The sequence below is a fragment of the Zeugodacus cucurbitae genome, chromosome 6, assembly GCF_028554725.1.
Source record: "Zeugodacus cucurbitae isolate PBARC_wt_2022May chromosome 6, idZeuCucr1.2, whole genome shotgun sequence".
NCBI lineage: Eukaryota > Metazoa > Arthropoda > Insecta > Diptera > Tephritidae > Zeugodacus > Zeugodacus cucurbitae.
The window spans coordinates 27738772-27754424 of record NC_071671.1 but is presented as its reverse complement, the minus strand read 5'-3'; the positions used below and the strand labels follow the sequence as shown (position 1 = coordinate 27754424).

At 34.3% G+C, this 15653-nt stretch overlaps 1 protein-coding gene across 10 annotated transcripts in view; it reads right to left on the bottom strand.

The window, feature by feature from the left end:
• Positions 1 to 15653, bottom strand: part of LOC105215948 (transcription factor collier) — a 67729-nt gene that overhangs the window by 26775 nt on the left and 25301 nt on the right. For all 10 annotated transcript variants that reach the window (XM_054233772.1, XM_054233767.1, XM_054233769.1 and 7 more), the window contains exons 4-5: positions 12652 to 12725; positions 7419 to 7487 (exon numbers count right to left, since the gene is read on the bottom strand). In XM_054233772.1, the coding sequence (XP_054089747.1) occupies positions 7419 to 7487; positions 12652 to 12725 (143 nt within the window). The remainder of the gene's footprint in view (positions 1 to 7418; positions 7488 to 12651; positions 12726 to 15653) is intronic.

Sequence of the window (15653 nt, the reverse complement as noted above, 5' to 3'; positions counted from 1 at the left end):
TCGGCAAGTCCAAAGGTTTACAAATGTTTAAGCAGTGGCACTGCAATGCGGATTACCATTGTTCTACCGCCAACCAAGAGCAGCCGGACACCCAGAGTTACTTAAATAAGTGAAGCACGATGGCTTATACTCTGCGCGAGTCGAGGCAAAGCTTCCGACTACCGCAGTGTAAAAATCACTGCATTCACCACAAATATATGTTTCCACGTGTGCTTATTGTTGTTGCTGGTGATGCATTTCAATTATGCGACTCGGCTTGTATTGAGCATTAAGTTGCAACAGTTGGACGCCTGCCTCTAAAAGCGCAAACTTGCATGGAGGTCCACATAACTTCGACACTCACTCAAGCGACACAGTGACGACGGACAGTGACTACAACGACATCATCACCAATGGATGGCAGCAGCACCGTCACATCACTGCAGTCAGCGGCATCACACACATCACTCAGTGTTGCTGTTATTGTTGGTATATGTATATAAGTATGTATATCTGTGTAGATCACATGTGGAGCTCGCTTCGTAGCCATTTCTACAGTAGTAGGTCATTGCTACGTTGAACACTCGACACATATCATCATACAAACTCATAAGAACAAATGCTATCGAAGCCGCAACAATGAACGTTGTGCTAAGTTTACGTACCGTTTTGACAAAGCGACGATAGAAGTATAAAAATTAAAGTTTACAATATGCTGCAGTGCCGCATGAAACGCCTTGCCATAGCACCCGTCTGGGCACTCAACACGCTGGCACCCTGAAAATGCGCTCCCTTCCAGCCACTGAGCTTGGCTGCATCGGAGTCTGCGACTTCCCCAAGTCCCGAATTGCCGCTGTTGGACTCTTGAACTAACTGTGCACCGAGTTTTGTTAGTCCCTCCGTTCCTCCGTTTGTTGCTTGGTTGCGGGTACAGTGTTTTTGTTATCTAGGCGCGCTGCCGCGACTTCGTGTTGCGTATGCACACACATGTTTTATTTATGAATTCTGCCTTCACGTCGTTTCTTTTTTTCCACATGGTCCGCAGAGCAATGGACAACGACGCAACTACGCCGCTTCGGCACATTGTCATTGCGTAAAGGCTTAACGTAGTCTGGCGATTGCCGAAATTGCATGATGTGAAGTCAACAAAAGGCGGAAAGTCACCAAGCAGTGAGCCAAATTTACAATTACTTGTAGCGAGCACATACGGACCGACCGGTGGACCATTGTGGAGACCGCAGTAGCTTTGAATTCAGCGCAGAGTGCGTATGCTACACTTTGCGCGACTTCGACACTGCCGCAGTCGATTTCGGAGTTCCGGAGCTCCAAGCTTTCATTGTCTGCGTCCATTGCGGTCTTTCGCTTTGCCAGCGCGCTTATACGTCATGCGTCCCTGCGGTGCGTTCGATCAGCAACACCGCCACTTTGCTGCTACTGGCTTACGCGCGCCTCTGAGGTGGGCGGTCAGCGCATACGCGGTCATCCATGGCTATTGTCGTTTGTTTTGGCTGGTGCGGCGTGTCATTCGGTGTTTATCTTTTTATTTATGATTTGTTAGTCGAACAGGCGGAAAGACACTTTGCCAGCAATCTTTCACAGTGCTGCTGTCTTTGGTGTTGTTGTTACCTTTCCGTTTTTAACATTTTATTTTGCATTTTTATGCGGCGTATCAACGAAATTACTGCGATGCTTCGCCTGCTTGCTCCTTGTCCTCGCGTCTCTGCTTGCCTCACGTCGCACCGTTCTTTCGTCCCGTTTGACTTCGTGTGCGTCCGAATATTAAGTGAATGAAGTGTACAAGTATGTATGTGCCGGATCATTATTACGTATTTCACGGTGTGTGGCTTTAACAAGGTTTCGTTAAAATGTTTCTTCAATGCTATGCCAGCGATTGGCGTTGCGGACGCACGGAGCCATGCACATCCTAGCACTTGAGGGCCAACGACTCGGAACAGATGCGTGGCAATGTTTTGTTATTAGTGGTTTTTATGGAGTCGCTTGTTTCAATAAAATGTTTTGTTAACACACACACACATAGATACATGAAGGATACGGGAACAGCAAGACGAGGACTCACACTTAAACAGAGACCTTCGCACAGCAAAGTTAAATCCGTGGAGCTACCATGTTTTTCCACATTCCGCCCTGAGTGAAAGTTTCGTTAAGCAACCACCATCGACCACACGTCCATCCGCTCGTAGGCAGTCAGACCGCGCGCATAATATTTGTATGACTGCTTATGGGTAAGTAAATATTAAGGCCTTGCGTGACTACTTACCTAGTCAGTTGGCTAATTCAATAGCTACTTGATGCATTTGACTTGAATATCGTGTTGCGAACACGAAAGGATGGTCAATGAAGGACTGAAAAAAGCAAAAACACAACTAAACTGTGTTACTATTCTAATTTTGTAGCGCCAGGCAGTCATCATTGAACCGTGAAATGTGGCAAAATATTTGTAATGCTTGAATTTTTTTCGATTGCATGGTGTGAAGGGAAGGGAGGTAAAGAGTTTTGGTAGCAGAAATTGCTGAGCTGGCTGTTGACGGGAGCTCGTTTGCTTACAAATATATTGAGAACTTGAGACGGAGCTCTGGTTTTGAATGTTTGGTTATCGATGAGCTCATATTCAGCAAGCGTTAGCTCTACTTAGTTCAGAGGAAAGCTTTCGGTACGCAGCATTGAAGCTCCAGACGTTCTTTAACTGGCTCCCTGTAAACGATCCACTGAATTCAGCTGTTAGGACAACAGCAACCATATAGCAGAGCAAGAAATACTTTTCGCGTCTGAAAAAAGTGTAAATTTGGCGGCCATCTCAGCCGAATTGACATAAAATGAGCTGCCAAAATGTGGTGCCAAACATTTTTATCCTCAAATCAAGAACTCTAAGTATCATACAGAATGGACAGAATGGATTTCCGTGATTCTTTGGAGAACTCTTGGAGCTACTGGGTAATTCAAGGACCTTACTGAATGAGTTCCATACAATTTATATGCCTCAAGAGTCATATTAAAACTCACTGCCTTATAATCTCTCTCTCTTCTGGGATTCTCTCTCCCTCGTTTCTCAATATTTTCCTCCAGAACAGATTTCTGTAAATTCAAGATCTAGTTCTGTGTTTTTCACACTTGTTATTTCCCGTGAAAATCGTACAATTATTGTAGGTGGGGTTTCTAAATCGCTGAGAAGCTCATATCATTCGGAAGGTGTCTCGTATAACGAAATCGTTCTTTAAAAAAACTTCGATTTTTAAGGTTGAAGTCTCCCTATTTGACGATTCCAGTTCAGTCCAGTGAAGTATTTAAGAGAATCAGTAACAACTAATTGAACGTGGGTCTTCGTGATCTCTTTTAACTAACGGGAATTTTAGGATTTTTAATTTCAAAATGTTATAATAACTTCATATCAAGCAGCAGCAGCTCTCCCGCGAGACTTTATTAAATTTATATTTTTCAGCTAATTTACTTGGACACTGCACATAATAAAAACAGAAACAACAACAACAATGATACAGCTGCACTTCATTTTAATGTCGCAGAGTCATTAACTTTTACAGGAGTGTGCAACTCCACCCACCAAACACTGCCGGCGGTTGAGTGCATTCAACAATGGTTTATTCATATTAAATTGGGCTTGAAGCTTATATTTTACATAAGTGGATATTTATATTTTTTTTTCGCGTTGCAGTTGTTTATTTGTATTTTAATTTTCTAAATGCATTCGGAAATTGTCAGCGCATGAAGTGGCCGTGCAAAAAAAATATACAACAACAACAACAATAGCAACAACAAAGTGACCGCCCTTGTGGTCAACGCGCCAATAAAGTTGAATATTCGAGTGCACACGATTGTTGCTTAGTATGAGGCATAGAACATTTGAATACGCGGTTTGGCTTGAAAAAAATTTAGCACTCACTACCAACAACCACATATGTCCTTGTATGCTTTGGCTTCTATCGCGCATTAATAAATCAAGCTGGTAATTGCGCGACTCAGTCATAGTAGAAAGCGAAATGATACGGAAAAATTCAGCGCAAAAACAAATCAATTAAACGTAGTGTTAAGTGTTAGAGAAATTTAGTTGGCATTTTAGAGTTCGTGGAAGCAAGAAACCTTATATAGACATATTTTCTGGGGTTATGTGGCGTTAACGAAAGTCAGTATCTTCTCTTTTCCGCTCTTCTCTTCTCAGAGAAGGTTTCGACATGCTATGTGGTATTCACATCAAGACAAATTGAAAAAAGTTCAGATTAACTGACGTATACTTTACCTAACGATATTTAGCGACGGACTTTTACTTAATCTAACCATATTTAGGGTTTCCATCCCTCTCACTCTCTTGAAATACTGATCGCTAAAACTGTGTAGAGTTTCTCCGAAAACAACTAGAGTACCATTAGATTGAAATCTATCTAATTTTTTTTCTCAGCTATCCGAACCAAGAAAAATTGACGAAAGTGCAGATTTACCGACTTATAGCTAACTTAACCATGTTTAGGGTTTCCATCTCTCTCATTTTCTTAAAATACTGATCGCTAAAACTGTGAGGAGTATCTCTAAGACAACTAGAGTACCTTTCTTGGCTTGTTTGATTAGCATCTGCAGTTGCAGTAAAGATAATCATATTTCGGATGATGGAACTCATAACCTAACTGTTTCGACAAGCGATTTCCTACATAGATCATCAATATGAACTTCTTCAAAGAAATTTTACATAATCAGTCTCAATATTTACCGAGCCAACTAAGAGAAAGAAAACAACAAAATTTCTTCGAGTAAAGAGTTAATCTTGCAATCTACACATCAATCTCCGGAAAGATGAAAAACTACAAAGCAAAGGGTTACAAGTCACAATCACTCCGAACTAATCTCCATCAAATATTATCGGCACGAGTATCAAAAAGCAATTATTAGCTGCAAGCAGCCAACACTTTGTACGCGTAAATCCCGCTTCAGAGACTGATAGAGAGTTATCAGTACTCATGGCTAATTAGTTTTAGTGATTCCGCCCATTTGGGCTAACTGTCTTCCGACCGACCAACCAATGGGCAATTAGGCTGCACGCTTTGCCTAACACAACTCTACCTCATACGCCCACCCTCCCCCGCTACCACGTTAATGTGTAAGCGTGCAGCGCGTTATGTCAATTTTTATTGCTAAACCAATTAAGCGGAATATTTTCCCAATTTCATGTTTCCTTTGGTTAGTCTTTTACATATTTTTCGTGTTTTTGTTTTTGTTTTCGCTACCTTCACGACTTGTTTCAATTTTCCGGCGGGGTTGCAACGGTTGCCACAAATTGCGTGTGACTCGCTACTGTGGCGGCGCGTAGCATCACTGCATGCAATTATCATAATTTGTTTGACACGTGACAACGAGTCAGGAGCGGGAGGGATGAGCGGAAGATGAGCGTAAAGGATATTACTGTAGCGCATGCTTTGTAACTGTAAAACCCAGGGATACGACTGCAACAAATTGTAACATAAACCTTACGAGCATTATATGCGTAACGGTATCAATTTACAAGTTCTTAAGAGCGCATACGAAATTTCAGGTTTTATGCATAATCTGATGCACTTCAGCGCGGGGAAAAGCGGAGGGGGCGGAGTATGGAAGGGTTGTATACAATTGAGAGTAGTTGTAGACAAAAATATACTGATAGTCACGGTATATACTTTAAAATTATACTATTTTTGAAGGTTTTGTATTTTAGAATATTATCGTAACAAATTTTTGTGAATAGGGTTGTCAACTTTTTTTTTAATTTTTATTGAATTTAAATTTTCCTTAATTGCACTTAAATTGCTTTGCATTAAATATTTTTGGTTTAAAGAACATTTTTGTATTTGTATATATCCTTAAAAAGGGTTGCCAACTATAATTTTTATGTGCTATAATTAATATATCATCAATAGTAATATGCCTTTTATAATAATATATTAATTAATTTAGCTTAATTTTACTTATGAAAAAGGGTTGCCAACTATTTTTATGAATATTTTCATGAAAATTAGAAATTAATCTTAATAGAGTTGCCATGTAAACTTAAAATATAAATAAAATAAAATTTTTAAGTGCAGTTTTGTACAAAAAACAATGAAGAACTAATAAAAGCATAATGTTCAAAACATAATTCTCAACAGGGTTGCCACTTATTTTATAAAAATAATTTTTGAATATAGAATACATAAAAATGTATGTAAGAAAAATTAGTATCACACAGCAATATTTTATCACTTAATGTGATTAATTAAAAACAGAGTTGCCACCTTTTTCAATTTTTTTTTTAATTTTATGAAATTCGACTACAATAAATGCACATTATTTCATTGAACTGCATATATTTTGGCAAAAATTATGAAATTTGTATGCGGAAGTTTGACGAAAACAGGAATCAGAAATTTTTGAGACTGTCTTTTTCGGAAAAAGCTACTTTTTACTAGAGTAGCCAAATATTTTGAAATTTTTAATATAAAATAATTAAACTATATTATAATACTAAAAAGCGTTATTTGAAATATTTTAACGGTGTTGCCACATAACAAATAGTTTATGAAATTTTTAAAATTAAATTTAATTCCCTTCTATAAATTTATTTATTTTTTCTATCTATGGTAAAATACCATTGTCTACTGATAAATTTGAGCCTCTTAAGCATCTTTACAACGCAACCATGTTTTCACTGTCTCTTCTCTACTTATTTATAACCATATGTTTGCATGGCCATGTCATTGCAGAAGACATGCAGTAAAATATGAGAACATCTTCGTTATGCGACGCACTCGGATAAGAATAATGTCAATAAATCAATGATATGCATTTTTGACAGCTACGAAAAGGACTCGCACACAAATGCGGAAGGACAAGTGTGAATATGTATGCCCCATAATATATATATAAATTGCAATGCAGCCAGCTGCAGCAAGGACCTGTGCATATACAGCACCGAACCAAGGAGCTACAAGCAAGTGCTTTAATATACTGGCAACACGATGTGTCAAGGACACACATACAAAAAACAACAAGTATGAAATACATGAAAATATAATAAAGTAATTTTTCAGTTGTGAAATGATGAAAAGCAGCTTAAGTGTAATTTTTTTTGTAAAGACAAGACTGCAGTCAGGTTACAGTTTCTACTACAATAACAACTTTGGTGCCAGCCCTTGGCAACCTCACTTGGCTGTAAGCACTTGTATCTGCTTAAGTACATCATATAACATATTAGTGTTGTTGTTGCTGTTGCCATTTCGCATTGTTGCGCGTATGCAAATTGATCACGGCTTTGTCACGCGTATTACAACAACAACAATAGCAATGACTTAAAACATCAATAATGTCAATACAACAATGTGCTTGTGTATTATATTTGTTTTTATACTTGTTACTGTTGTTGCTGTTTAATAAATATGTTTGTTTTTATATTATTGGCTACTTACCGATCAATAATGACAGGATCTGATGGTGTCTCATTGCGGTTGCCACAACTTTTTTTATCACAACAGCGACTGTAAAGGGAAGAAGCAGGGTGGATTGAAAATTATTTTTATGATGAAATTTATTATTATGAAAATGTATAATATGTAAATGTCAGCAAAGGCTTAAATTAATTTTTAAAGGCAAAAAGGAGTTCGGAATTTTATTGAGTGGTGAGTATTTATATACAGATTTACTTATACATAAATAATTATTTATAATTTATAATTAAATATATTGAGAAAAATTTTAAACAGAATACTTAATAAGAAAAAAATTACTAAAAATAACTTTTTAAAAATTAAAATAAAAAAGTATCTATAATTAAAACAAAAATTATAAAAAAATAATAATTATCAAAAATATTTTTCTCTTGATATTTTCAATAAATAATAAAATTAAAAATTTTTATATAATAAAAAAAACTATTTATGCAAAATCAAAAGTTTTTTTATAAATTAATTAAATTATAAATTTTCAATAATAACACAGTCCGACAAAATTAAAAAAAAAAATGTTTGGTTATTTGAATCTATCAACTGATTCTGATTTGGGGAGCTGAATTCAAATCTGTAATCGTTTTAGATATAGCTTTTTTATACCCTCCTGACCTTTTTTCAGGTCATAAGATAAGTGGAGGGTATAAAAAAGCTATATCATGAAAACTAGAGCTGATAGAGACAAAGAAGCAAATTGAGTGTTGGCCTGTGTAATTAATATAAAAGTAAATTTTATTTTAAAAATTTTTGAAATTTTTTTAATTTTTTAAAAAATGTATTCTTATTTTATTATTCTTTTAAAATTCTTTTTTTTAAATAATTCCGTTAACAATTTGTTTTTTTTTATATTTTTTATCAAAATTTTTAATAAAGTTTATTATTTAATTTTTCTATTTTTTTTTTAATTATTATTTTACTGTCTCAATAATTCTGTATGTTGAATAAAAGTAATTCTATGTTAATCATATTTTTAAATTTTTCAAATTTTTTTTTTTATAAAATTAAAGTATAAAATTTATTTTTTAATTCGTATTTTTTTAATAATCTGAAAATTTTGAATAAAAATTATTATTTTTAACTAATTTTTTTGTAATAAAATAATTTTTTTAAACATTTTATTGTCTTAACAATTCAATAAATTCGTGTGCTCATCAAACTAAGGCTTTACCGTTTGTTTCATGTAAATACGATTGTATAAATGTATTTGAACGACACAAGGTACTGTATGAGGAGTATACACCGTTATAACCGGTGAAAAGTCAACAATGCGCCAACGCCGCCATCACCATAATTGTTCGGGCAATTTCATGATACGCAGAATAGACAAAATGAAACTTGTGGAATATTTTCTTTTATTTTTGTTGTTATTGTAATGAGTTGAGAAGGAGCTAGGAGGGAATGTGGGCTGTGTAAGCGAGTTTGGGTGGCAGTTTATCAGCAACAATTGACTGCCAGAGAAGCTGGCCAGGTGCTTGTGTGGCAAAAGCTACCCTGTGGGACATGGACAAGTGACTTTTGAAAAAAAAAGTTTAAGTTCAAAAAATCTTATATAAGTTACCAAAATCAATTACTATTTATTTAAGAGCAATAATAAATAATTTAAGGACCACTAGTTGTAAACTGGTTTCAAAGTAACTAATTACAAATGAGCAATAAATTAACTATATGCAATAATTATTTAAATTAAAATATATTTTATACTAAAACTATTTTAAGAACAACTAGTTGAAAAATAACTAGTTATAAATTAGTACGCAATGTAACTAGTCTCAAAATAGTTCAAACCGTACCAATTCAAAATAAAATTTTCTTAATTTTTGCTTAAATAAATTCTGAAAATTATTGTTATTACTACAAAACTAGTTATGAATCAACTTATATTGATTATAAATCTCTACAGGGTCTGTTCTTGTACATAGCACACATATAAAATGGGCGAAATGCCAAACGATAAAGACGCCATTGTTGTTTGCTTTATATCTTTGCAACTGATGATTCGACAACACCGCGCCTCACCGCACTCGTTTGCTCGCCACCCACTCGCCATAAGTTCAACAACCATCCACCCACACAGCTTGCCTAGCGGTCCATTTCACGAACTTCTATTGCAGCTAGTATACTACAAGTACTCGATTATGTTATGCTACGTTGGACATCCCTTTGCCCGACATCCTTTTATTTGTTTAGGTGTTGAAGTACATCACACACACACACATACTCAATTTCGTCGTGGGTGTCTCGGCACATAATGATGGCCACTCGAAACGGTTAACCAAGCGGTTTGTGTTAAAGAAAGCTTTTTATTGCCGAAAAATTGTGTCTGTCTTCGCAAAGCAGCTTCAGCTGCACTCAAACAGTCTACGCTTCCACTTTTTAACTCAATTCAAGTCGGAATTTATTTGGGCGAAAATAATAAGATAAGGCAATTGAAGAAGCTCATTGTAAAATTATTGTAACCTTAAAGCTCAAGAGTGGAAGCAAGTGAGAGGGAGAGAGAGCGTGTGTGTGAGTGGAAAAAGGAAGTAGCAGAAATGCGACAAGGCGATGATTGAATTCATAGAAAAAAAGTTAAAAAAAAATTGGATTGAAAGATTGTGTAAAGCAAATATTTTAGGCCTGAGGCGTAAAAGAGTGAAAAACAACAAAAAAAAAGTTGGAGCGTTAACATTTGTTGGACTTAGCTAGTGATAAAGCATGTAATTTAATGTTATTTTTTTGGGGGGGTTAGGATAAGTAAAAAACAGCATGGAGCAAGGAGAAAAGTTAGAAAAAATGGAATAAAATAGAGAAAAGAGTAAATAGTTGAAGAAAGCTACACAAAGGCGAAAAGCTGAATTTGTAAGCTCTGGGGAATTGTGCTGCTGCAACAAGGGATTGTTATAGGCAAAATCAAGCAAATATATATACTTTTGTGTGAATATACATATATGTATAGCAGGAAGCGTTGAACTCATGGTAGGCTTATAAGAACTAGAGATTTCTGAGGACTTCGTGATTTCGGGATTTTGATTTTAAAGCATTGAAATTTTTTAAAGTTTGTTTTAGATTCTTTGGCAGAAAATGTGGTTTTGGAAATGTCGGGATTCGAGATTTTCACTTAGAGAGAAGCTTTAGCGAATAGAAAGATTTTTGAGAACTTGGGGATTTGAACTCAATGCATCCCGAAAATGTTTTAATGTTAATTTTAGATTTTTTTGTTAAAAAAATAGAATTTTTAGATATTTTGAGATTTTCAAGTTAAGAATAACGGCATCCCGATTTTTTAGAATCATTTTTTTGTGCAGAAACACTGTTTTTATACATTTTAGAATAACGAGATTTTCAATTTGAGAAAAACGGGTTCCCAATTTATTTTAAATAGCTTCAAAATGGAAATAATTTTGTATAATGTTTGAAAAAAAAAATCTATAAAAAATTGCAGTACTCCGTTATTCGTTTTCGGGATTTTCCGCACTGTGTTTGTCAAATTTTATGAACTTCCTTTGAAGGTGTAGCTTAACTGGAAGTTATACAGTGAAATACTTTGCATTTTCAACAAAGATTATTGGCAAACCAACAAATAGAGGCATACATACATACACACATACATCTGCATGAGCAAGTATAATACACTAATCTTATGAGCGAAATTTACTTCCTTCTGACACTTTTGGGCGCTTAGCCGGGATTCAAAGCAAAGGTTACCTTGCAAAATATTTACATGTACTCGAAGTTGTATGTACGTATTTGCAAAGAAAGGGCATGAGTAACTGTTTCGGTGTGGCTTTTTTTGTGCGAATTGGAAGTTCATCAATGAACGCGAAATTTCGTTAGGCATTCACTTTGCTCACATTCTTACAATACTTATTTGCATAAATATTTGCGTATGATTGTTTATTTGTGGCACAATGCCTGCTGCGAGTGTATTTGTGTGAAGTATCAATGACACTAAGCGGTTCGACTAAGGCGCAGGTGTAGACTGAAAATTTTCATTGACTCGCTTTTTGCCGCTGATTTGTGGTAATTTTGTAAATGATCTGCTTTGTTTGATGAAAGAAAATAATATTTATTTCAGCATAATAAAAATAAATGCAAATACGCCTAAAAATATACAGCAAAAATTCAAAGGACTTAGAATATATTGAATTTTATAACTAATGAGATCAGCTCATTTTCGAAACCATTAGAATTTTGAAATTTAGATGAGATGAGAATGGATTGAGTATCAGAAAAGAAACTCAATAGCCATTATAAAGGGTAAATCGAGTAATGTTTAGAGAGCTAAGATTCTTAAAACTCCTAAAAATATGGTTTTTTAACTCACAAAAACTATTTTTTAGTGTGTAATCTTCATATATATATATGTATATATATATATATATATATATTCTCTTCTTGAATATATGCTATGTTTGTCGTTAGAACTGATATTTTATCAGTCAAAATTTCGGGCATTCAAAACCGAGTTTACGAAAACATAATAAGAACCCTTCTACATCCCAACGAGTGATTTTTTGTATTGTGGTCTCTCACTAGAGCTTCCAATTAATAATAATTCTACTCCCAATTTTTCACAGACCAATTAAGAACTGTTAGAACACTTTTTGGAACAAGTTGGGGTCTTAAAAGTGGTTGTCAGCTGTCATGGTCTGAAATTCTGGTGTATCCAAGACAGTTGGACATAATTAAATGGAACAGAACCGTTAAATGAGAAGGCTTCTAGTATAGAATCTCTCGATTTGAGGAGTTCCGTCGCCCACTAGAGCTTCCAAGCAATAATAATAGTACTCTAAAGATTCGACAGGCCAAGTAAGAGCAATTACAACTTTTTTAGTAAATTTTAAGATCTTCAAAGAAGCTGTCATCTGTCGTGGTCTGAAACTTCCGTGTATCCACGCTAGATGGCCATAATTAAGAGGACTAGACCCGGTCCTAATGACTTCAATATATGAAATGGCCTCTTGTAGAGATACTCTTGATTGAACATAGCTAGTGATAGCGAAGATAGACAAAATAAAGTAAAGTGAGATATATACAGATATCCTCTGAGACTATTTAAACTCTTAAGCCTAATCCGACTAAATTTTTAAAAATATTTTTTTAATTTTACAAATATATTATGAGTTCCCTACATTATCTCCCGAGTGTCTACTACTTCCAGAAGTTATACTTCATATCTATATAGTATATAGTAGATTGCCATAACCACGAAACTTACCTGCACATAACCTCGTGCGTTAACAGTACACGACACATTTCCGGATTTTTATCTTGTCCTTCGTAAATAATCGCCTAGAAGCAAAAGAAAAAAACAAAAAACATCAGTAAATTACATATGTAGTTTATAAAAGTAAGTTGTCATTAACGTAATTATTTAAGCATAATTGTCAACTACAAGCGGGAGACACGACTCCACGTTAACACATACATACTCATACATTTATATTATTTGAAGTACAACTTAATTTTGTTATAAGTGAGGAAAAAGGATAACCAAAGAGAGTGACGTGGGTGAGGTGACACAGTGGTCACTAACAGAATGACGAAAGGTACACTGCAAACAAACACAGTCATACATATTTACAAATTCGTACGTCATCAACCGAGTGTGGTCAATATTTATTTAGCGCACAAGTACATGCACTTATAGAGGTTAGGTTGAGTCCACTTGTATCGCTATACTCTCTATATATTTGTGTATTAGTTAATATATGCTTACTGTTGTTTACTTGTTTCTTTTACTAAAAATAAGGTCAGCGTATTTCGTATTATCAGCGCATATTATCTTGTTCTCAAATAGCAGTATCTCGTGTGTTGTATTTGTTGTAAGGATAGTATTTGTAGAAATGATAGCTTTCATTTATTTGCATAATGTCGAGTTTCGAAAGTGTTTGCAAAGGAAAATTAGACACATAAATATGTACATAGGTAGTTATTAGAAAGATATATTTTTAGAAAAAGAAATTATTTATACTCAGAATTGATTTTTTACTTACTGTAAAAGACCAATAATGGTAAATCTCTATTAATTTGGTGAATTTTGAAATATTTTCTTTTTTTTTAATCGTTTCCAAATTGTTTTCGAAATATTCAAAATGTGTTTCGAAGTTTTCGAAATTAATTCCAGAATTTATTTCCAGGTTTTTTAATATTTTTGAAATAAAAAAGTATTTCGAAAATAAAATTTCTAAAATATATACTTTCTATTGACTGTAATACGCTAATAGCTGTAAGTTTCAGTAGGTTTTGGCGAAGTTCGAAATTTTTACTGAACTATTAAGTAATTTTTGAAGAATTTCAAAACATTTATTAGAATTTTCGATTTTTCAAATGGTTTTCCAAACTTTTTCTAAAGGGTTTTTCAAAATAGTTTTATATTTGCTATATTTTTCAAAAGTTTCACAAATATTTGCTAAACAAAGGATTGATTTTGATTTGAGATTTTGAATCCATAATTTTTTACATAAAGTTTCAAGAATTGTATTAATTTATATATTCAAATCTTTTGAGATAAAATTTTGAAAAAAAAGTGTTCAGGATTATTTTGTCTAATATGGGCAACCAAAATGACGTCGGCAGAAATCACGATAATATCGATTATATGGAAATATATCTGCATCATGAGAGAATATATCGGAGAATAATCGGTAAAATTTTTCAGCAAGAACTGTAAAATACTAAGATATGTAGACTAAGATATATAGTCCTCAAGTATAGATTGAGAAGCTAAGAAATCAGCTTTGTTATGGAGAGACTAGGAGCTCTTTGAACCATTGTCTAAGATCATATTCGGAATACTTCAGTGCTCGATTGATCTATCTTGGTTCATGAACAAGTTGAAAGTTTTACAAGATTTTGACTATCATTTAAGTCCATCTGGGAATGAAAATATGGTTCGTTAATTTGACCTGTCCCAACCTCTCATAGTCTTTGATTTTTTTCCTTAATTTTTGATACAAAGAGCTTTTTTTTGGACCATTCGAAGTCTAGAACTGGAATACGATAGTATATTCGTCCAGAGCGAACAATTTGAATAGTTCTAAAGTAGCCTTGTTACTCTTTTGAAGTAAACTCATTGATGATCCTATCTTTTGGAAGCGTGAAAAATCGTAAACTTCTAAGAGAATTTGAAAAAGTGAACTCAATGACTTCTTTTTCTGACTTATATAAATGGTAAAGGGTTAGAAAATATATAGAAAATATTCAAGAGTATAAAAAATAGTAATCAATACAAATGTATGAATTACAAATGAGTAATATGAGTAATGAAGAACTCCATTTATTTAGTCAGCATTGTAATCAGCGACTCGAGCACATGACAATATTCAAACAGAAAAAAAAACATTGTTGTTGTTGTAGTTTATTTGTTGAAACCACTAATTACGTTAGACGAATAGTTAATTGTAGTTGAAAACCAACATACATATGTACAAATAAACAGAAATATATATATACAGTTAGATAACGCAAGTGTCTATTAGAGCGTTTTAGTTTGTGAGTAAGCAATGTTTGTTGTTTGATGCAGTGATAAGCGGAAACTACACGGTGACATAATATGGACTTTACTACAACAAAAATATACAAAAGGATACACAAAAGGATCCGTCATTGTAAGTACATATGTATTCATTATTAAGAGAGCTGTCAAAAAACGATTGATAGCTCAGAGGGTCAACACCAGAAGGGGGAGAAAACTTGCAGAAAGGTGCTAACTAAAGACAAAGCATATGAGAGACAGCACTCAATCGAGTTGAGTTTTTTTGTTGTTTTTCAAAATTTCGAAATTACGCCATATGCACTAGATGTGCCACTAACAAGTAGTTATGAATTGTACACACGCGGACGGACGAAACTGGAAAGTTAACATTGTAGTTGAATGATTAGCCATAAAACCACAAGTGTTGAATAACAGTAGCGCGGCCCTTACTGACATTCTGGCACAATTTCATTTGACGCGTGTGCAACCGTTTTTACTTTCGAAAAGCAATTCAACCCCCATCTCTCTATATATGTATGTATGTTTGTATTTATATGTAGAAAAACACAAATAAGTAATATTTACCTACACAAGAGATAAATAAACAAAGCAGACAGGCGTACAAACAAACATTAGTTGCCAATATGTACTTGAGAGCATCAACAAGCAGGTCCTTTATGTGCCAGTTTGGCCCTTCAAAACGGGCGACCGCTGCATTTCTTCATTCTAATTTAAAAATAATT